This window comes from Theropithecus gelada, chromosome 19 (assembly GCF_003255815.1).
Source record: "Theropithecus gelada isolate Dixy chromosome 19, Tgel_1.0, whole genome shotgun sequence".
NCBI lineage: Eukaryota > Metazoa > Chordata > Mammalia > Primates > Cercopithecidae > Theropithecus > Theropithecus gelada.
Genome location: NC_037687.1, coordinates 4,650,634 through 4,673,595, shown reverse-complemented (window position 1 = coordinate 4,673,595; position 22,962 = coordinate 4,650,634). Strand labels below are relative to the sequence as shown.

Below are 22,962 nucleotides of genomic sequence, written 5' to 3'. Positions count from 1 at the left end.
TGAACCCGGGAGATGGAGCTTGCAGTGAGCCGAGATCGCACCACTGCACTCCAGCCTGGGCGACAGAGCCACACTCCGTCTCAGAAAAAAAAAGAAAAAGAAAAAGAAAAAAGAGAAAGGCAAGAAAGAGAAACCAGATTGCCTTAACGTGTAACGCGCTCTGGGTGAATAGATGAAAACCCGTTTTAATTACATTTAAATGATCTTCTGTGTCTGGCTTGTTTTTTGTTTTTCCTCCTAAATTTCCTGCATTTAGCATATAAACACATATACGCACAGTTTTTCGTTTTCAGAAAGCTCTTTTACAGTGTAGCTGGGGTCGGGCGCGGTAGCTCATGCCTGTAATCCCAGCACTTTGGGAGGCTGCAGGCGGGCGAATCACGTTGAGGTCAGGAGTTGGAGACCAGCCTGGGTGGGCCACATAGTGTAAGCCCTCTAGTGTCCATAAAAAAAAATACGAAAGTTAGCTGGGCGTGATTGCACACGCCTGTAGTCCCAGCTAGAAGGCACCGTCTCTACCAAACGCATTTTAAAAAATTTACCCAGGCGTGGTGGTCCACACCTGTGGTCCAAGGTGGTCCAAGCTACCCAGGAGGCCGAGGTGGGAGGATCGCTTGAGCCCAGGAGGTGGAGGCTGCAGGGAGGGATGATCGTACCACTGCACTCCAGTCTGGGCGACAGAATGAGACTCTCTCTTAAAAAACAAAGCAAAACAAAAAAGTAGTTTGATCTAAAGCAAAATGGTGACTATCTGCAGAAACTAATGTGATGTCAAGTATAGATTTTAGCTATGAGATGAACCAAGAAAAGGTTCATTTGACCCCGGATGGTTTTGTGGACTTTCACTGTTTTAATGCAAGGTGGATTTATGATAAAGTAATAAATGTGTGTGTGTGTGTGTGTGTGTGTGTGTGTGTGTGTGTGTGTTGGAAAGGGTGTTTATTGGATTTCTTTTTGTCTTCCGTATTTTCCTTCTTTGGGTCTCTACTGTATCAAGTGGAATAACAGGTATTCAGGAAGAGCGGATATTGCCTTAGCTGACCACAGCCAGTATTTCTTTGGAGTGCTACAGTGTAACTAGCTCTGCACCATCATCTCTATATGAGAGTTCAAAGAAGAATGACCTTTACCGGTTTCCGTAGTGTAGCGGTTATCACGTTCGCCTCACACGCGAAAGGTCCCCGGTTCGATCCCGGGCGGAAACAGCTCTGCTCTTTTCCCTAACCGGAGAAGTAATATTATTTGCAATTCACCGAAACATAAGTTCTGGATTGTGGTCCTATTATTTGTCTTCCGACTTCCTCCTGCCTTTTAGAAAGTTTTATGGGATTTAAAAAAATTTTCCGTGCGCGATGGCTCACGCCTGTAATTCCAGCACTTTGGGAGGCCGAAGAGGGCGGACCACCTGAGGTCAAGAGTTCGAGACCAGCCTGGCCAAAATGGTGACCCGCCCCTCCCCCCACATCATCTCTACTAAAAATACAAAAATTAGCTGGGCGTGGTGACGCACGTTTGTAATCCCAGCTACTTGGGAGGCTGCGGAAGGAAAAATCGCTTGAACCTGGGAGGTAAAGGTTGCAGTGAGCGGAGATCGCGAAACTGCACTCCAGTCTGGGCGACAGTGCAAGACTCCGTCTCAAAAACAAGTAAACTCAAAGTGGCAAAACATCCTCCTTTGCGTTGGCCGGGAATCGAACCCGGGTCAACTGCTTGGAAGGCAGCTATGCTAACCACTATACCACCAACGCCACGGTAACAAACGCCATCTCCGGATATCCTTAATAGTAGGGTATCATGGGCTTGACTGAATGATACCAAGTCACACGGGGGTGTCTCTCCTTACCCCACCGGAAGATGTCGTTCATGGGGCGTTCCGCACTTTAGGCCGCCGGCGCCGCGCCGCGGGGTTCCCCCCTAAGCGCCGCGGACGCCTTGGTACGTGCCTGGTGGTGTCCAATCCCAGGCCGCCGCCTGGGCCGCTCAACTTCCGGGTCAAAGGTGCCTGAGCCGGCGGGTCCCCTGTGTCCGCCGCCGCTGTCGTCCCCCGCGCCCGCCACTTCCGGGGCCGCAGTCCCGGGCATGGAGCCGCGACCGTGAGGCGCCGCTGGCCCCGGGACGACCTGCCCAGCCCGGCCGCCGCCCCACGTCCCGGTGAGTAGCGCCCGCGCGCCTCGTCCCGTCCCGGCCGCGACCCTGAACCCACCACTGACCGGTCCCGCCTCGGCCCTGACCCTGCCCTCGCCATCGCCTGGCCTCCCCGCACCCCGAGGCCTCCATGCACCCGTCTGCGGGTCCCTCCAGCCCCCTGCCTCGTTTCCCCTCCGCCCCAGGCCCCCTTCCACCTTCTTTCCCTCCCCGATTCCTGCACTGGCCAGGCCACCTCCCAGTTTCTCCCTTTCCCGGTCGGGCTTCCCCACCCATCCCGTTGCTGCCCAGGCCTCCAGGCTCTGACCCCTTCCGGAGGTGGCCGCACCCAAGAACGACCTCGCTGCTGCAGACCTTGACACCCTCTCCCCTTCCGTGCAGGCTCTGGAGGTCCCGATCTCCTCCCTCTCCCCATGCAAATGCTGTATGTGCACAGAGGCCACCTCCCTCGACCTGCATCCTGTCCTCACCCCTTTACCCCTTCCCCCAACCTTCTCCCCAAGGCTTGGTCTCCCCCGACCCAGTCCTGATCCTCAACCCTACTTGATCCCTTTATTAAGGACATCCAGAGACTCTTTTTCCTGCCGAGGCGTTGGTGGTGTAGTGGTTAGCATAGCTGTCTTCCAAGGGTCCAGCCCACAGGGTCCATTCCCCTTCCGTCAGCCTCCCTTCTCAGGCCTGTCCAGCCGCCCACCTCCTTCCCACACAGCCTTAGGCCAGCCCTGACACTTCCCTGTCCACACCGCCTCTGAGCCATCAAAAGCGGTCTATTCCCTTGGCCTCCACCCCCTGGTCTTCCCCAGGGGCCCCAGGAGGAAGTCACTTGCCTCCCCGGCAAGAACCAACCTGCTTTCGAGGAGCTGGGACTAAAGCCCAGGAGGTGTGGACTGTAGGCACCAATCCCTGCATTCCTCTGCTGGGTCCCGGGGGAATCGGGGCCCGTGGGATGGCTCTTCTCCCAGATTCTGTCCAGGGCATGCAGACGGTGCTGCAGAGCTTGGAGGCAGAGCTAGAATCTAGCCAGGTAGAATCGGGCCTGGCAGTCTGCAGCTCCGGAGTGGGGGAGGCTGAATGGCTAACCGGTGCTTCCATTAACCTGCCACCTTCATGACACGTTTCTCCTATAAAGGTCTGTGTCCCACACCTGCAGCTGGAATGGAGGCTCTCTGGACCCTTTAGAAGGTCAGTTGTGCTGGGGTTTGGCAGCCAGGAAGGCTGGGGTGTGGGCTGGTGGGATTCCTATGCCTGCTCTAGAACATAGAGATTGTCAGGAAATGGATTTTTATGGCCCTGGGTGGTTGTCCTCTGCAGGGCAGTGGCTGCAGCTTTTTGTGTGCCTGCTGGAGGCTTTTTTTTCCACCCCTGTCCCCCTCTAGCTGCCCCTGGAAGGAGCTTTCTGAAGGCTTTGAGGAGAGGAAGGGGAGAGTGCTGATTTCGACAGGATTTGGTGGAGGGGTGCCAGTATCCCCCTATACTGCCTGACCTGGTCAGTAAATGGTGTGGATTCTGCCTCTGAAAGGACTTTAGTTTGAGTCTTGCCGCTTCCTGTGGTTTTGAGTAGCTTGTTTAGTTGACAGCGCTAGCTGTCATTTAGTTTGTGCTACATCAGACACTGTTTTAAAGCTGTGTGTGTGCAGTCTCATTTAATTCCTTCTGGGGCCCCAGGCGTAGATACTGTCGTATCATGTTCTTGCTGGGGAAGTGGAAGCTCAGAGAGGTTCAGGGACTTCCCCAGAAGTGGCAGAGTGAGGATTTGAACCCTTCTCTCTGAGACCAGAGCCCACACTTTTCACCACTGGACTGAGATTGCAGCCAGTGATTTTTCATGGTGACTTTATGCTTAACCTCTTCCCTTATGATCTCAGTCCTGTCCCCATGTGCTTCCCTCTCTTCTTTTGTTTTTGAGACAGAACCTCGCTGTGTCGCCCAGGTTTGAGTGCGGTGGCGCAATCTCAGCTCACTGCAACTTCCACCTTCTGAGTTCAAGCAATTCTTCTGTGTCAGCCTCCTGAGTAGCTGGGATTACAGGCTTGCACCACCACACCCGGATAATTTTTGTATTTTTAGTAGAGATGGGGTTTCACTATGTTGGCCAGGCTGGCCTAGAACTCCTGACCTCAGGTGATCTGCCCACCTCAGCCCCCCAAAGTGCTGGGATTCCAGGCGTGAGCCACTGTACCCAGCTGGCCCTCTCTTCTTTATGCCTTTGGGCAAATGCCCATCATGGGACCTGGCTTGTCTGAGAAGGTAGTTGGGCACCAGCCAAACAAGGGGCCCCTTTGACTTTAGACAGCATCCAAGAAAGGACAGTAGCTCGTTCATTCAACCTGAAATGTTTGTTGAGGACCAGGCATAGTCTGGGCTCAGGCGATCTGTTGGGACCAGGATAGATGTGACCTGCCCTGTGGAACTGACATTCCCGTGAGGAGTGCCCCCTTACCCACAGAAGGGTTTCTCAGCCTTGCCACTGATATTTAGGGTTGGGTCCTTCCTGGCAGAGGAGTGGGAGGGGGGCTGTCCTGTGCACTGTAGGGGTTGAGCAGCATCGCTGGCCTCCACCAGCCACATGCCTTCCCGCACCGTCCCAGTCGTCATTACCAAAAATATCCCCTGGGGGGGCCAGTTATCCCCAGGTGAGACTCCCTGGGTTAGGGGATTCCATGAATCCTCAAGAGACTGTGTCCCATGATCCTCTGCCCTACGAAGGTCCCAGGAGGCTGCAGACATTGAAATCCTCACCCTGAGTGGGGAAGAAGACAGAAGGTGAATCCCAGGAGCTGGGGGGTCCCCCTCGTTTAGAATGCTTGTTCCCTGGAAAGTTTATTCCAGTATTAATATGAACGTAGGCATTGAACTCAAATTTCTCCCCAAGTAATGGATGCAGGGGTCTCCGGTTTGGTATTGCTGACATTTGAGGTGGGATCCTTCTCTGGAGTGGGTCATCCTGGGCTCTGTGGGGTGCTAAGCAGCGTCTCTGGGCTCCACCCACTCCATGCCAGGGGCACCCCCAAGTTGTGACAGCCGCACATGTCTCCAGACATCATCCAGTGTCCCTTGGAGGGCCGAATCGCCCCCAGGTGAGAGCCACTCTCCCTGGGGAAGGGGACCACTGGAATGATGGTCCAGGCCATCGTGTCAGCATCCGGGTGTAGTGATGGGGGCAGTCAGGTAGCATCTTCAGATGGGGAGCTCAGGAATGACCTCTGAAGAGGTGGTATCAGGAGCTGCAGGGCAAGAAGGAGCAAGTCATATCAAAAGCAGGGAACTGGCATCTCAGGCCAAGGGGCGCGTCGTGCAGAAGCCGTGTGCTAGGAGCAAGCGGATGTGTTGAGGGACAGGAAGGAGGCAAGTACGGCCAAAGGTCACGGTCAAGGACGAAGCGAGTAGGCAAGGTCACCAGGGCCATCAGGGAGCGGCCACAGTGAGGAATTTGGGATTCTTCTGTTTCCAGCAAGTGCCCTGGTGTGGTGTCCCTGGAGTCACTTGAAACTCCCAGGGACTTCACACCTTGAAAGGAACCTCCTGTTGAGAAAGATGCCGGTCTCTGGCAAATGCCCAGCACCGCCCGCATTTCAGGGCAGGGCCTGAAGCATCGTCTCTTCAGAATGCCCTTGGCCTCGGGGTGCTCGTGGAGGCTTGGAGGACTGCCTGGGGAAATGGGGAGGGGGCGAAGGGGGCAGGAGCGCCCACTCCCCACCTGCCGGGGTTGCAGCCCTTTGGTCTCTCGTGCTTGCCCGCAGGCACCCCTGCCCTCCTGAGGTCAGCCGAGCGGTTAATGCGGAAGGTTAAGAAACTGCGCCTGGACAAGGAGAACACCGGAAGTTGGAGAAGGTGAGGCTGGCTTTGGAGGCCCTGATCAGTGGAGATGTGGCCCAGCTTCCGGAATTCCCCAACAGTCTGAGATCTGGAAGGCCCCTTCTTTCCCTCTCCCCTGGATTCCCCAGCAGGTCCCCAAGGCTGTTCTGGGTATTTCGAGCGAGGAGGCAGCATGGCCTAGTGTGGGATCTCCCCCTCAGCACTGTGGACATTGGGGCTGGAATGTTCTCTGGGGTGGGGCCGTCCCGGGCACTTCAGGGTGCTGAGCAGCGTCGCTGGCCTCCACCCACTTCATGCCAGGACTCCCCTCAGTTGAGACCACCACAGATGTCTCCAGACATCGCCAAGTTTTGCTGGGGGCAGACTCACTCCTGAGCGAGAACCACTGATCTCACTGTAAGGATGTGGGTTTGGGGCTCCAAGAGATGGGTTCCACTCCCCTTCCTCGCTGGGTGACGTTGGACAGGCCATTCAACCTGACTGAGCCCATGTTTGTTTATTTATTTATTTATTTATTTATTTATTTATTTATTTGAGACGGAGTCTCATTCTGTCACCCAGGCTGGAGTGCAGTGGCGCGATCTTGGCGCACTGCAACCTCCACCTCCCGGGTTCAAGCGATTCTCCTGCCTCAGCCTCCCAAGTAGCTGGAACTACAGGCGTGTGCCACTACACCTGGCTAATTTCTGTATTTTTTTTTTTTTTTTTTTTTTTTGAGACGGAGTCTCGCTCTGCCGCCCAGGCTGGAGTGCAGTGGCCGGATCTCAGCTCACTGCAAGCTCCGCCTCCTGGGTTTACGCCATTCTCCCGCCTCAGCCTCCCGAGTAACTGGGATTACAGGCGCCTGTCACCTCGCCCGGCAAGTTTTTTGTATTTTTTAGTAGAGACGGGGTTTCACCGTGTTAGCCAGGATGGCCTCGATCTCCTGACCTCGTGATCCGCCCGTCTCGGCCTCCCAAAGTGCTGGGATTACAGGCTTGAGCCACTGCGCCCGGCCTAATTTCTGTATTTTTAATAGAGATGGGGTTTCACCACATTAGCCAGGATGGTCTTGATCACCTGACCTCGTGATCCACCCGCCTCGGCCTCCCAAGGTGCTGGGATTTCAGGCGTGAGCCACCGCACCTGGCCTCGATTTTCTAATACTCTTAGGCTTGTTTGCTTTAATGGAGCATGCTCAGTCAGGAAGGGAATTGAAGAATGGACCGGGGAAGACAGGGACGGTGTGAAGGGCTATGATTGGCCCAGCCGTGGGCTCTAAAACCCGGCGGTTCTAGTGTCTGGTGGGCACATGCCTTAGGGGTCAGTTACTGAAGGGGATCTGTGTCCCTTCCCTTATCTGCACACACTAATGTCCCACCTGGGCACAGGCTGCTGGGTGACTCTAAAGGTTGCTCATCAAAGCTAAAGGCCCAGGCGGTGCTGGGGGCAGTTTGGTAGAACAGAGGATGACATGCTGTTTCCCCAGCAGCCCCCACTTGCAGGAGCACTTGCCTGGCCTAGGCCAGCTGCCTAAAGTCCACCTTGAGGCATTTTCCCATCTAGTGCATGGGTAGGACCCTGTCCTCACCACCCCCATACGCCCCTTGCCCCACGCCAGCCAGGGGCTCCCGCCTTTCTGTCTGCCTTATCACCTTGTGGTCGGCCCGAACTCAGAACCGCAGTCAGTACTGAATCTACGGTTCCTTCTGGGCGTCCGAATACTTCCCCCATCTCTGACTACTCCCGCGCCCCTGCTCGCCACCAAAGCACCATCTCAGACACAGAGATCACAGAGCTTTGGAGCTGGGCACGGTGGCTTGCACCCCTCTCATCCCAGCTATTTGCTAGACTGAGGTGGCAGGATCGCTGGAGCCCAGGAGTTTGAGACCAGCCTGAGCAACATAGTAAGACCCCGTCTCTTAAAAAAAAAATGAAAAATTTAAAAAGGAGATCACAGATCTGCCACCCAGCCTTGACAGAGACCGTGCCAGAAGGTCTAGAGCAGAGGCACCCAGCTGATTGGCTGAAGGAAGGAGTAGGTAGACTTGAGTTAGTGGCCTGGAATCCGCTTTCATCTCTGCAGCTGTGTAAACTCTTGACTCCCCTGAACCGCAGCACAGGGTGGTGCTAGGTGGAGAAAGCCAGTCACAGGCTCGCCCGCGCTCGCTCCCTCGCTCTTTCGCCAGCCTCTCTGCAGTCCGGGCTGTGCCTCCGGGTAGAAGAGAGGTGAGCAGAGGGCCAGGCTCCAGCACCAAGCCTCGGCCTGTCTGGAAGCTCAAGCTAAAGAGTCTAGCCACATCCAGAAGATTCCTGGAAGCTTCTCACGATGTCTCATTTCGTTTCTCATCTCCGGGATCGAATTTTTGCTTCTTGGGCTATCTGTGGTGATCAGAGGCAAGATCATCTTTATTGTTCTTTGCAGTGGAAATAAGGCACGCGGTTCTGTAGGTGCTTCCAGACAGGCTATCCGCGCACGGGTGGCCCCTTTGGGAGCTCTGAAGGTCATATCTTTTCTTTGCTGCCGTGAGCCAGGCTTGAATTGGGGCAGCACAGCTTAGAGGGGTGCTTAGGCCACTCAGAGGAGCTCCCCGGGCTCAGTTTTCTGGGCTTGTTGCCAGCAGTGCTCCGGACGGTGTGGGTTCTTGAGTGCTCAGGCGGTCCTGGTCCCAGCCCCTGCCTAACACCGCTCATGGCTCCCCGCTGCCCTAGAGGGGAACTGCAGCTCTGCAGTGGGCAAGGACATCCTGGTGACCTGAGAGCCCTGTAAGTGCTGATATCCTTTGGTTCGTGTCTTTAGTTCCATCTCAGCAGGAGCTGAACTAACAAACTGTGCTCCTCCTGGCTGGAGGGCAGGACACGCTGGCTCAGCCTGGATGGAGTAGGAGGAAACGAGGGAAGCGTTTTCCCCTGTCATTTCTTTGGGGTCGAGTTGGAGAGGAGCCTCCAGAAATCAGCCCAGAGCCGTGATACCCAGAAGCCCCCTTCCCAAGGGGCCCCCTGCCCCTTGAGCCTTTCATATGTCCCGTGCTGAGGTGGCTTCTACTCTCCTTGGCTTCCAGGACCTTCCCTCAGGACACGGGTGTCTCGCAGTGTGGCACGGGAAGCTCTCGGGGCTGCACTGTGGCTTTTCCTGCTGCAATTGCTGGGCTTGTCACACAGCATCTCAGTGGGAGGCTGGGGGCTGGGCTGCCTCCTTCGAACCCCCTTTGCTCATTCACTCGGCTCTGATTGAGAGCAAGCTCCAATGCCCTCCCAGCCTCAGTTTCCCCACCTGTAGAATGGGCTGTCACAAGCCCAAGTGAGGTGACAATTGCAGGTCCTGATCTTCCAAAGGCGCTCGTTGATGTCCTTGCCGCTCTTTCTCCCCTTCCCTCTCAGAGCGGGCTGGGGCTCTTTCTCTTGCATTGGTCAGCCTGTGGGGGCTCCCCTTGGCAAGAGGCAGAGTCTTTCCGGAACTGGCACGCTGCAGAGTCAAGGCAGCCCGCTCGTCTCTGCCCTTTACTTCTCTCACACCCGGTCCCTGCTGTCCACTCCCTCGGGTTTTCCCACTTCCTCCGAGCAAGCAGCGACTTCCCCAAGCCAAGCTGTTGGTCCCAGAGGACAGGGCTTCTGGCGAGATCGGCAGTCACTCGGAGCCCACAGAGGGAAGTGAGACCGGCCCCGGTGCCACCCCTTCCAGACCACTGGCTCTTGCAGAACTGGGTCACTGCGGCCATGTTTAGACTTCTGTAAAACAAATATTTGCCTGGCCAGTCCAGTCAGGTGAGGGCGGGAGTGGGGTGGCGGGAGCTGTGACACTGCAGCGGCTGCTCGTGGTGGCTGCTTTGCAGATCCAGAGTGTCCTGAGTGGGAGGAACGAGTGGGATGTTCTTTGGGGAAGTGTGTGCCATTCACCCTCTCACCTGCACCTCCCCCATCCCGAGGCTCTGGAAATTCCAGTGAAGGCCAAACGTCTTCCTGGCTGGACAGCAAGCCAACAGCACAGGTGACCAGGATGGCTTTTCATTCCTTCACGCCCGGGCCTCTCCCGAGACCCAGCGTGTCTCCCCGCGGGCGCGGTGAGAGATAGTCATTCCACAGTGCTCCGCAGGATGCCTGCCGTGTGCCAGCCACCAGCTAAGGTTCTGGGAGCACAGCTGTGAATGGGACAGATGTGGGGGAGACAGGGGTCCCACAAATAACCGCTGTGATGACGGTGGATGGAGGGGGGCAGCCAGGTGGCGTGTGAAAGGTGAGCAGAAGGACCAGCTTCGGCCTGGATGGTTGTGGGAGGTTTCTGAGGGCCTGCCAAGTACTTAAGCTGAGATCTGATTAGAAGTTGGTCAAGCAGGCCGGGCGCAGTGGCTCACGCCTGTAATCCCAACACTTTGGGAAGCTGAGGGAGGTGGATCACTTGAGGTCAGGAGTTCGAGAGCAGCCTGACCAACATAGTGAAACCCCGTCTCTACTAAAAATACAAAAAAATCAGCTGGGCGTGGCGGCAGGCGCCTATAATCTCAGCTACTTGGGAGGCTGAGGCAGGAGAATCACTTGAACCTGAGAGGCAGAGGCTGCAGTGATCCGAGATCATGCCACTGCACTCCAGCCTGGGCAACAGAGTAAGACTCTGTCTCAAAAAAAAAAAAAAAAAAAAAAAGCATATATATATATATATATATATATATATATATATATGTGAAGTTAAGTAAAGTGAGGAAAAATGCACTCCGAGCAGGAGGGCTAGCATGTGCAGGGGCCCTGTGGTGGAAAGGAACTCGGCCTGTTTGAGGAGCTGAGTGAAGGCTGGTTTGGCTGGGGCACGGGAATAAGGAGGATGAGATTCAAGGCCGTGGCAGGGGTCAGCGAGAGCCTTGAGGTGTGGCGAGGACTGCTTGTGACCCCGGGGACTGTGGAAAACCAGGAAGGGTTTTAAGCGATGGGGTCTTGGCAGTGAATGTGGAATATCCTGGTGGGAGGTGGTTTCAGTCATTCAGCCAAAGCCCAGCATGGTGGCTCACCCCTGTCATCCCAGCCACTTGGGAGGCTGATGCAGGAGGATTGCTTGTGGCCAGGAGTTTGAGACCAGCCTGGGGAACATAGTTGAGACCCCCATCTCCAAAAAGAAGAAAGTTTTTAAAAATCATTCATTGGAGAGGTGATGGTGGCTTGAATCTTAGCAGCTTTGGTGACATGGAGAGAGGTGGAGGTGGACCAACCCAAGAAGGGTTTAGGGAGTGGGAAGTGGCAGGGGTGGGCTCGTCCGGAAGAGCCTGAGTGCCTCGCAAGGGGCAGTGTTGGAGCAGCTCGTAGGTAAAGCAGTTCTCCTTTCTCATGGTCTTTGCTTCCTCCGCACAGCTTCTCGCTGAATTCCGAGGGGGCTGAGAGGATGGCCACCACCGGGACCCCAACAGCCGACCGAGGCGACGCAGCCGCCACGGATGACCCGGCCGCCCGCTTCCAGGTGCAGAAGCACTCTTGGGACGGGCTCCGGAGCATCATCCACGGCAGCCGCAAGTACTCGGGCCTCATTGTTAACAAGGCGCCCCACGACTTCCAGTTTGTGCAGAAGACGGATGAGTCTGGGCCCCACTCCCACCGCCTCTACTACCTGGGTAAGCCGGGCCCTGCAGGCCGCCTGGGTGGGGACAGCATCTGGGACCGCGGTGCCCTGGTCCTCTCTGTTCCCAGAGGTCCGCAGGAGTCAGAAGATGTGCTCGGATGGCCGGGCCCTGGGCGTGCTGTTCTTCAAGGCTCAGCCACAGACGGCTCTGACTACAGGGAAGGGCTGCCCAGGGTGGGTGGGGAGGTCCCCGGCGGATCAGCCGTGCAGGGAGCCATGCACAGGGCAGCCCCGCTCCTCTGTGTGGCCAGGATGCCGTGGCTTAAGCTGGCCCTGTGGCTCCGAGCCCGGAGATTGTTTCCAGTGCTAGTCAGCTGGGTCCACCCCCTGAGTCACTTCCCAGCCACCTGGTCCGGGCTGGGTGGGGCTCGTGACAAACAGGACTGGACTGAACCATTCCTAGAGGGAGCTGGGAGTAACTCCAGTGGCAGCTCACCACGGAGGCGCATCAGGAAGGATCCTGAGGCTCCAGGAAAGCCTCCTGGATGGCGGAAGCTGGTCTGCCGCCGGTGACAGCACAGGGGCAACTTGCCACACGCTTGCAGCCCCTGCTGCAGGCCCTGGATCAATACTTCCTCCTCTGGGCGTGTGCCTGCATGCAGCTCCTTCTGCAGCGTCTGCAGTGCCTCATGGGACTGGGCTCCTCTGCACCACAAATGCCTTCAGGGCGCGGGTTAGGCTGCATGTTCTCCAGCAGCCTCTGCAGCCATGGCGGGCCTGGCTCCCATGAGTTAGGCAGCGGATATCCGGATGGTACCCACAGCTCCCAGAGGCCTTAAAAGCTGGGAGGAAGGACACCTTGGAGAGATCAGCCAGGCCTGTGTCTTTGAAAGCAGCGTGACACATGGCTGGGCACCACAGGCAGCGTCTCTCCCGCTTGGCACCACGGACACTGGAGCCAGATCATTCTCTGGGGTGGGGCCGTCCGACCACTGCAGGGTCCTGAGCAGTGTTCCTGACCTCCACCCACTCCATGCCAGGAGCAGCCATGTCCTCAGACATCGCCAAGTGTTCCTTGGGGGTGGGGTGGCGCTGGGATCCTTATCCAGGCTGCTGCGCTCATCCACGGGACTCAGGGTGGGGCCCTCAGCCTCTGAGCCCAGGCTCGCATGTGCTGCGGCCCCAGCCAGCATTGGAACCAGTGAACGGCTGTCATCCTCTGCCTGTGGCTGACCACGTGCTAACGACAGTGACCGAGGTGGACACCAGGTGGCTGTCCTCTTTTCCCCCGTCAGCGCAGTCCCTCTCCACAGACAGGCCGGTGTGGGCATCAGATGGCAGTTTGGCAAACAGAATTTAAAAGGGAGAATCATCCCGAATGGGTCGGCAGGCGACAGCCTTCTTCAGAAGTCAGGTTTTCCTGGTCCCCATTAGTTTCCTGACAACTTTGGCCGTTCTCAAGCTACCGCGGGAGAGTCACTGTACAGAGATCATATGGCCCACGTGGCCAAAAACATTTACTGTCTTTTATTTTTTATTTTTTTTAGAGATGAGGTCTCACTCCATTGCCTAGGCTGGAGTGCAGTGGTGTAATCACAGCTCACTGCAGCTTGGCACTCCCTGGCTCAGATGATCCTCCCAACCTCAGCCCTCCAGGTAGCTGGGACTAAAGGCATGTGCCACCATGCCCAGACAGTTTTTTGTAGAGATGAGGTTTTGCCATGTTGCCCCAGGCTGGTCTCAAACCCCTAGGCTCAAGCAATCCTTTTGCCTCAGCCTCCCAAAATGCTAGGGTTTCAGGCGTGAGCCTCTGTACCCAGGCCGTCTGGGCCTTTAAGAATGCTGGTCAACTCCAGTCTGGGAGAAATTGGACTGAAATGGCTTGAGTCTCAATAACCTGAGAGAGGTTGGCTGTTACGACGGCCAGTGTCCAGACCAAGGCTGCCATGGGCCGTTGCCCCTTTTTTATCCCGTGGCATCCCCGGCCACTTGCTCCCGTTGGGTTTGCTGTCCTGGTCAGGGTTTTGGAGGACTTTTCTGTGGCTGCCATTGTGAAAGTGATTCTCTCACAGTTCTAGAGGGCAGAAATTCAAGATCAACGTACCAGTCCTGGCCTCTTCCAGCTTCTGGTTGCAGCCGGCATCTCTTGGCTTGTGGCCACAACATTGGAACCTCTTGCCTTGATGGTCACACAGTGTCCTTCTCCTTCTCCTCTTCTGTCTGAAATTCCCCTGTGCCTTTTTTTTTTTTTTTTTTTTTTTGAGATGGAGTCTCGCTCTGTCACCCAGGCTGGAGTGCAATGGTGCGATCTCAGCTCACTGCAATTTCCACCTCTCCTGGGTTCAAGTGATTCTCCTGCCTCAGCCTCCCAAGTAGCTGGGATTACAGGTGTCTGCCACCATACCTAGCTAATTTTTGTATTTTTAGTAGAAGCGGGGTTTCTCCATGTTGGCCAGGCTGGTCTCAAACTCCCGACCTCAGGTGATCCGCCTACCTCAGCCTCCCAAAGTGCTGAGATTACAGGAGTGAGCCACCGTGCCTGGCCTGCCTCCCTCTGATAAGGACTCATGATGCCATCTGGCTCACTTGGGTAATCCAGGATCATCTCCTCAGCTCAAGAGCCTTCACTTAATCCCAGCTGCACAGGCTTGTCTCTCTGTGTAACATAGCCTCCACACCCAAGCCCCAGGGTGCGGACACCTCTCTGTCAGGGCCGTCATTCAAATCTCCGCCGAGCTGCTAAAAGGTACAGAAACTCTCCAAGCTCGTCTGAGCCATGAAGTACCCCTGGAGTAAAGGTGGAGGGGCATCCCATGGAATCCAAGAGCAGAAAGTTTGTTGGACCTCAGGAAGCAGCACCTGAGAACCGGAGCCTTCCAGAAGCCAGGCATCCTCCCGTGTGTGCGTCTCCATGGGTCCACCCAACCTGGCTGCCCACCTGTCTTCTACAACCCTCCACAGCCCCTGGGATTCCACGCCTCAGGTTCTAGCCACCAGCAGAAACGGAGGAACTTTCTCCAAATTTCCAGGACAAAGAATCATATTGACTCCGCATAGATGAGGTCGTCAGGTCGCCTGTGGCTTGTGTGCGTCTGGGGCTCGGATGGGCAGGTCCTCACAATACCCTGGAGGTACTGAGGGCCCACCCCAGTGGGCATGAACTTGGCAGAAACCCCAGAACGTACCTAGAGCAGCTCAGAAACCAGACTGCCCCTTTCTGGGTGACATTCACCCTTCACCTACTCCAGTCTGTCACTTAACACTGTCAGGGGCAGCACTGAGCTCACGTCACATCCAGGTTCTCGGGGCAGGCCTCCCCACAGCCTCTGAGTAATAATAACACTTCTTAGCACTAGCCCAGCATCCAGACTCCAAGGCCAGGCCCGGCCTGCTGCTCAAAGCATGGGACCTGTCCCCTCTGCTCCCTCTGGGGACCTGTGTCCTCAGCAGGCACCAGGTTTGCTGTGGGGCGTGAGGAGCTAATCACTGGGCCCCTCCGGAAGGCCTCTTTCAGATCCACACGATGAAGCCCCCAGTGTCAGGCTAGCAGGAGCAGCGGGGGAACATGCAGTTCCTGCTGCTGGGAAGATGGGCTGGGGCTGGCTCAGGTTCCAGGCCTCAGACTGCAGCATTGGGAAACGCTCCCAACCGCGCTCCTGCCCCATGCGGACCGGCCTCTCCCCACTGCAAACAGTGACTTCTGTGGCTGGAGGAGGCCACAGGGTTCCAGACAGCTCTGGAACTCCCTCGGAAGGGAAAGCAAGAATTCCTGTCTCCCGGCGTCCCAGGCCGAGACCCAGGGGAGAGCCCAGCCCTGTGTGGATCACAATCCCCCACCAGGCCAGCCACATGAGGCCACAGCGTGCAGTGACGGGAAACGGTGTTTGTTTGCGCAGGCCTGGGTCACCGGGGCGTGGGTGGGTGACAGGTTGGCAGCAGGCGTGTTTGCAGGGGCAGAGCTGGTGAGGGAGGTCCGAGGAGGGATGGGGCATCAGAAATCCACAGCTCTTGGCAGTCACCTCCAGCCCTTGCCTCAAAAGGCCGGTTGTCACCATCATGGTGCGGCCAGCAGCAGCTCACCCGAGGAATGTGCTGGCAGGGGCCATTTGGTGATCATTGATTAATCAGCCTGGAGGGAGGTGGCCCTGGTGTCCTTGGCAAGTCTGTGGGTTTGACTTCCTGTTTGGAAAGCTCTCGCTCTCCCGCAGAGTCCCTGTGGACCAGTTGCCCAGGCCCTCCCATCCCTCCCACCCCTCCTTTTGGCCCAGGGTGCTTTTTAAAAATTTAGATGTAATTCACATGGTTTCATTTTTGAAGGTGTGAAACTCAGTGGCTTTTAGTTGTGCATTCACAGAGTTGTGCAGCCATCACCATTGTCTACTTCCAGAACATTCCCTCACCCCAAAAAGCAACCCCGTCCCCATCAGCCATCATTCCCCAGCCCTGGGCAACCATGAACCCTCTTCCTGTCTCTGTGGATTGGCCTATTCTGGACATTTCACACGAACGAAATCACACATCACTCAACTCTCATCCCCACGGGCGGCCGGACGGTCGGGGTCCCGGCAGCGTCAAGGGCTCTGAGAGATTGAGTCGTGTTTCCTGCACTTGGGTTCTTTTGCTCACCCCTGACTCTCTGCACGATTTTTCTCCATCCCACACACATCTCACTGAACTTTGCATTTTTCATAAATACACTTTAAAAGGAACCCTGTTAATCTAATCTTTTTCTTTAAGTGTATCCTTCCGTCACTACTGTACTTCACAAGCACGCTTCATCATGTGTGGGAAACCTGTGTTCCTTGCCACAACTAGAAGTTGCTGTTTCTTTCTTTAAAAAAAAACAGGCCGGGCGCGGTGGCTGAAGCCTGCAATCCCAGCACTTTGGGAGGCCGAGACGGGCGGATCACGAGGTCAGGAGATCGAGACCATCCTGGCTAACAGAGTGAAACCCCGTCTCTACTAAAAATACAAAAACTTAGCCGGGCGAGGTGGCGGGCGCCTGTAGTCCCAGCTACTCGGGAGGCTGAGGCAGGAGAATGGCGTGAACCCGGGAGGTGGAGCTTGCAGTGAGCTGAGATCTGGCCACTGCACCCCAGCCTGGGCGACAGAGCGAGACTCTGTCTCAAAAAAAAAAAAAAAAAACCCATCCTGGCTAACATGGTGAAACCCCGTCTCTACTAAAAAATACAAAACATCACCTGGGCATGGTGACAGGCGCTTGTAGTCCCAGCTACTCGGGAGGCTGAGGCAGGAGAAGGGCGTGAACCCGGGAGGCAAAGCTTGCAGTGAGCCGGGATCGTGCCACTGCACTCCAGCGAGACTCCATCTCAAAAAAACTAATAAAAATAAAAATTGGCCGGGCACGGTGGCTCACGCCTGTAATCCCAGCACTTTGGGAGGCCGAGGCAGGTGGATCACGAGGTCAGGATTTCAAGACCAGTCTGGCTAACAGTGAAACCCTGTCTCTACTAAAAATACGAAAAATTAGCCAGGTATGGTGGTGTGTGCCTGTGATCCCAGGTACTTGGGAGGCTGAGGCAGGAGAATCGCATGAACCCAGAAGGTGGAGATTGTAGTGAGCCGAGATCGTGCCATTGCACTCCAGCCTGGGCAACAGTGCAAGACTCTGTCCCAAAAAGCAAACTTTTAGGTTCAAGGGTACATGTGCAGGTTTGTTACACAGGTAAACTTGTGTCACAGTGGTTTATTGTACAGATTATTTCATCACCCAGGTACTAAGCCTAGTACCCAATAGTTCTTTTGTCTGCTTCTTCCCCTCCACCCTCCACCCTCCAGTAGGCCCCAGTATCTGTTCTGCTCCATGTGTCTGTGTGTTCTCATCATTTAACTCCCACTTTTAAAGTGAGAACGTGTGGTATTTGGTTTTCTGTTCCTGCATTGGTTTTCTGTTCCTCCATTAGTTTTCTAAGGATAATGGTCTCCTGCTCCATCTATGTCCCTGCAAAGGACATGAGCTCATTCTTTTTTATGGCTGCATAATACTCCCTGGTATATAGGTACTACATTTTCTTTCTTTTTTTTGAGATGGAGTCTCACTCTGTCGCCCAGGCTGGAGTGCAGTGGCGTGATCTTGGCTCACTACAAGCTCCGCCTCCCGGGTTCACACCATTCTCCTGCCTGAGCCTCCGGAGTAGCTGGGACTACAGGCGCCCGCCACCACGCCCGGCTAATTTTTTTGTATTTTTAGTAGAGACGGGGTTTCACCGTGTTAGCCAGGATGGTCTTAATCTCCTGATTTCGCGATCCGCCCGCCTTGGCCTCCCAAAGTGCTGGGATTACAGGCGTGAGCCACCACGCCCGGCCATATGTACTACGTTTTCTTTATCCAGTCTACCGTTGATGGATTTAGTCTGATTCCGTGTCTTTGCTGTTGTGAATAGTGAGAAGGTTCTATTTCATCCCACTGAACCCGCAGCTACAGTTACCCCAAAGGCAGCGGCAGAGGAGTTCCCACAAGGAAGTGCCCTGAGCCGTCCCCAGATGGGGCTGGTTGGGATTCCAAAGAAAGGAACCCTAAATACCAGGGGGATGAGTCCAGAGCATTTCCTAGGGGCCTTCGGTGCAGGGTGGGCTTCGGTGTCCTTGCAGTGGGCATCAGAGAAAAGCACATTCTATAGCCAGGTGTGTCCTCGGCAAGGGGCTCAGGGTATAGAGTTTATGTGAGGGTTTAAGGATTTTGGCTTAGGGCCGGGGCTGGCTTTCGGTATTTATCGGTGCCTGGGAATGTTCTAGGCTCTGGTTCAAGCCTGCAGGGAAAAACCTGCAACTGGCTGGGCCACAGAGGTCAGGACACTCTGTGATTTTTCAGTCAGGACACAGAAAGAAAGCAGGGGGAAACTGGAGGACCCTGCGGCTGCCTATAACGAGAAATAAAAATGGCACAGATATTATTTATTAAGCACTAATCCTGGAGGCGGTGAGCTTGTGGCTTTCCTGTTCTCTTAGCAAGCGAGGGCCGGGTGTGGTGGCTCATGCCTGTAATCCCAGCACTTTGGGAAGCCGAGGTGGGCGGATCACCTGAGGTCAGGAGTGTAGACCAGCCTGGCCAACATGGTAAAACCCCATCTCTACTAAAAATACAAAAAATAGGCTGGGCGCGGTGGCTCAAGCCTGTAATCCCAGCACTTTGGGAGGCCGAGGCGGGCAGATCACGAGGTCAGGAGATCGAGACCATCCTGGCTAACACAGTGAAACCCCATCTCTTAAAAAAAAAAATACAAAAAATTACCTGGGCGTGGCAGTGGGCGCCTGTAGTCCCGGCTACTCGGGAGGCTGAGGCAGGAGAATGGCGTGAACCCAGGAGGCAGAGGTTGCAGTGAGCCCAAATCGTGCCGCTGCACTCCAGCCTGAGTGACAGAGCAAGACTCGAAAAAAAAAAACCAAAAAAACAAAAAGCCAGCATGGTGGCGGATGCCTGTAATCCCAGCTACTCAGGAGGCTGAGGCAGGAGAATCGCTTGAACCTGGGAGATGGAGGCTGCAGTGAGCCAAGATCGTGCCACTGCACTCCAGCCTGGGCAACAGAGCAAGAATCTGTCTCAAAAACAACAACAACGACAACAACAAAAGACAAGTATGAGGAGGTCCTGAAAAGAGGACAGGACAGCACCAATCCAAGGCTTCCTCCTGGAGAAACTCAGGGTTGAAAATAGAGCAAGGAGGGGCCAGGGCTCCGAGCTGTCTGTGACTCGTCGTTAGCCATGTCATGTTTGTGGGCCACTGGACAGCTTTATGCTTGGAGGAGCCCTGTCCTGGGTTTTCAGTGGCGTTGCATGGAGAGGGGAAACCGAAGCTTCCCAGGGATTACCATCCTGCTTCTGCCATTCCCTTTTCTAATGACAATGGTCCCGTCTTCCAGCAAATCTAAGACGTGAGCATTTGGAAAATACAGTTATTTTATTTGCCACTAAGAACCTGATCGCGCGTTCCCCAGTAAGACCTATCCCAAGCGCAGAGACACGCTTACATGGAAAGCCACGCCCTACTGACGAAATACGCTGATTTCACAGAGGGTCACGCGCATTGTGCCAAGAGCTTTATGTTGCTTAACTTATGTAATCCACCCAAAACCCTCACTTGGCAGCTCTCACTACTGTCATTTTCTACAGAAGCTTTGATTAAATCAGTGGTTTGAGGTCGGGGGTGATTCTGCCCTTGCAAGGGACACTGGGAGATGCCTGGGGATATGTGTGGTTGTCACGACTGTGGGGTGCCCCGGCATGAAGTGGGTGGAGGACGGGGATGCTGCTCAGAGCCCCGCAGTGCCCAGGACGGCCCCACCCCAAAGGATGGTCCAGGCCCAAATGTGATTAGGGGTGAAGTTGGGAAATACTGGACCAGGTGCATGCTTCCCCATTCCGTTTTTTTGTGACAATCTTGCTCTGTTACCCAGGCTGGACTATAGTGCCGCAATCTCGGCTCACTGCAACTTCTGCCTCCCAGGTTCAAGCAATTCTCCTGCCTCAGCCTCCTGAGTAGCTGGGACTACAGGCATGTGCCACCATGCCTGGCTAATTTTTGTGTTTTTAGTAGAGACAAGGTTTCACAATGTTGGCCAGGCTGGTCTTGAACTCCTGACCTCAAGTCATCTGCCTGACTTGGCCTCCCAAAGTGCTGGGATCACAGGCGTGAGCCATGTCGCCTGGCCCTTATTTCTTTTTGATGGTTTTGCCCTCCCTCTAATCCTACATTAATTTAATTCTTGTCCTCTGCAAAAGCCTTGATAAAGAAGGGCCTTGGAGAGCTGAACCCAACCTGTTGAGAGTTGGATGTTTGTTCCTGACTGCCCTTGTTGTTCTCTTGTGTGCGATTTCTTTTTCTTTTTTTCTTCTGTCTGTTTTATTTTATTTTATTTATTTATTTATTTTTTTCTGGAGACGGAGTCTCGCTCTGTCGCCCAGGCTGGAGTGCAGTGGCCGGATCTCAGCTCACTGCAAGCTCTGCCTCCCGGGTTTACGCCATTCTCCTGCCTCAGCTTCCCGAGTAGCTGGGACTACAGGCACCCGCCACCTCGCCCGGCTAGTTTTTTGTATTTTTTAGTGGAGACGGGGTTTCACCGGGTTAGCCAGGATGATCTCGATCTCCTGACCTCGTGATCTGCCCGTCTCAGCCTCCCAAAGTGCTGGGATTACAGGCTTGAGCCACTGTGCCCGGCCATATTTTATTTTATTTTATTCTTTTTTTTGAAACGGGGTCTTGCTGTGTTGCCCAGGCTGGTCTCAAACTCCTGGGCTCAGGCAGTCCTCTCGCCTCGGCCTCCCAAAGTGCTGAGATTACAGACGAGAGCTACTGTGCCCAGCCTCTTGTGTACTGTTTCTTCAGTAATTTGGGCCATGAGATTCATCAGAAGTATCTCAGGTGGAAGACCCTACTGCCTACATACACAAACCCAGGATCCATAGCTTTCCTGGGAGGGCTTTCCCGCCAGCGGCCTGGCAGAATGTTCTAGAAGCAGAGGGAACCAGCTAGGCCCAGCCGCAGGGAGTCAGCATCGTGGCTGAGGGCATCTCCCCATCCTGAGCCAGGGTACCCGTTCTGGGTGTTTCCTTTCTCCCCTTAGGGATGCCATATGGCAGCCGAGAGAACTCCCTCCTCTACTCTGAGATTCCCAAGAAGGTCCGGAAAGAGGCTCTGCTGCTCCTGTCCTGGAAGCAGATGCTGGATCATTTCCAGGTGAGCTGTGCTGTTGGGCGTGGGCCCTACCGTGGGCGAGGAGGTGGGCAAAGGCGAGCCCCACAGGCCATACACACCTTCGGTCACCTCTCTTCCCCACCGGCTGTGGGTTTCCGCAAACCCTCCGTCCTGTGGACTGTGGCGGGTGAGCCTTCCCTCCTCCCCACGACCACCTGTACTCAAGCGACAGAGAAACTCTTACCAAAAGCATCTCTTTCTTTTAACCGTATCACCAAAGACTGGGAATTAACCTGGCTTGAGGCCCTTTTGGAGAGACTGGTTAATTATTAATCTCACCCAGTGTTGGCTCTCTGGGGATGGTTGAGGGAGGAAAAATGCCTTTTGCATTGGCGTGTTTTTGTGTTTGATGATTGGGAGGCCGAGGCAAGAGGATTGCTTAAGCCCAAGAATTTGAGACCAGACTGGGGAACACAGCAAGACCCTGTCTCTACAAAAAATAAAATTAGCCAGGCCTGATGGCACTCGCCTTGTAGTTCCAGCTAATTGGTAGGCTGAGATGGGAGGATCGCTTGAACCTGGGAGTGCAAGGGTACAGTGAGTCATGATCTCACCATTGCACTCCAGCCTGGGAGATAGCGAATCCCCCGGCTCTAAAATAGTAACAATGTAACAATAAAATAATATAACATTATAACATAGTAACAACATAAACATAACAATGTAACAATAATGATATCTAACCGTGTCTCTGAGATCCTGGCACTCCCACTTTCTCCACCACTGGTTCACTGGCCCTCACTTTGGCCTGTCTCTGCGTCCCCAAGCCAATGTCCTCATATTTACACTACTTTCCACAGAGTGTAGGGGGTAATTTTGCTTTAGATTCTGCTTGTTTGTTTGTTTGTTTGTTTTTTGAGACAAAGTCTCACTCTGTCACTCAGGCTGTAGTGCAGGGGTGCAATCTTGGCTCACTGCAGCGTCTGCCTCCCAGGTTCAAGCGATTCTTCTACCTCAGCCTCCTGAGTAGCTGGGACTACAGGCACGTGCCACCCACACCCGGCTAATTTTTGTATTTTTAGTAAATATGGGGTTTCACTATATTGGCCAGGCTGGTCTCGAACTCCTGACCTCTGGATCCGCCCACCTTGGCTTCCCAAAGTGCTGGGATTACAAAATTGAAAGCTCTTGATGGGAAGGAATTGTGAACAGGGTAGGAGGGTGGGGAGTCCGTAAGATTGGCACTAGGGACCCAGAGAGAGCACTCTGGTGGTGTGAGGCAGGGGACAGCCCATCCCAGGGGCCCCATCTGCCGTGGAGAGGGTCTGTGGGGAGGGAGCTCAGGAAGTGAGGAGGCTTCTGGCCCCAGAGTCTCCCCCGCCACCTCCTAGGACACTCAGCCAGTCCTGCAGGGCCAGGTTTGCTGGCAATCTTTGGCCACCCACTGGGTCAGGGGCTCCGGCATCCCATTCTGCCCAGTGCAGGAAGTTCTCTCTGGTAAGGCCCAAAGTCAGATTCCTTGGGAATGCCCCAGCCCAAGGATCTCTGCCCTGGCCAGTGGGGGATCCTCTTTGCCCGCTGACGCTGCCCCCGTTGCCTGTATGTTTCCAGGCCACGCCCCACCATGGGGTCTACTCTCGGGAGGAGGAGCTGCTGAGGGAGCGGAAGCGCCTGGGGGTCTTCGGCATCACCTCCTACGACTTCCACAGCGAGAGCGGCCTCTTCCTCTTCCAGGCCAGCAACAGCCTCTTCCACTGCCGCGATGGCGGCAAGAACGGCTTCATGGTGAGCCCCGGCCCTGGCCGCGTGCAGGGACGGCGTGGCGGT

At 55.1% G+C, this 22,962-nt stretch overlaps 1 protein-coding gene and 2 non-coding genes across 3 annotated transcripts in view; 2 read left to right on the top strand and 1 right to left on the bottom strand.

The window, feature by feature from the left end:
- The first annotated feature begins 1,132 nt into the window (after positions 1-1,132).
- On the top strand, positions 1,133-1,205 carry TRNAV-CAC. The gene has a single exon. It is a non-coding gene; the product is annotated as a tRNA-Val (tRNA).
- Positions 1,206-1,676: 471 nt separating this feature from the next.
- On the bottom strand, positions 1,677-1,748 carry TRNAG-UCC. The gene has a single exon. It is a non-coding gene; the product is annotated as a tRNA-Gly (tRNA).
- Positions 1,749-1,967: 219 nt separating this feature from the next.
- DPP9 (dipeptidyl peptidase 9) overlaps positions 1,968-22,962 on the top strand; it is a 51,186-nt gene continuing 30,191 nt past the window's right edge. The window contains exons 1-6 of the mRNA XM_025365985.1: positions 1,968-2,151; positions 3,275-3,327; positions 5,886-5,976; positions 11,278-11,534; positions 21,065-21,177; positions 22,747-22,920. Coding sequence (XP_025221770.1) covers positions 5,921-5,976; positions 11,278-11,534; positions 21,065-21,177; positions 22,747-22,920 — 600 coding nt within the window. The 5' untranslated portion in view covers positions 1,968-2,151; positions 3,275-3,327; positions 5,886-5,920. The remainder of the gene's footprint in view (positions 2,152-3,274; positions 3,328-5,885; positions 5,977-11,277; positions 11,535-21,064; positions 21,178-22,746; positions 22,921-22,962) is intronic.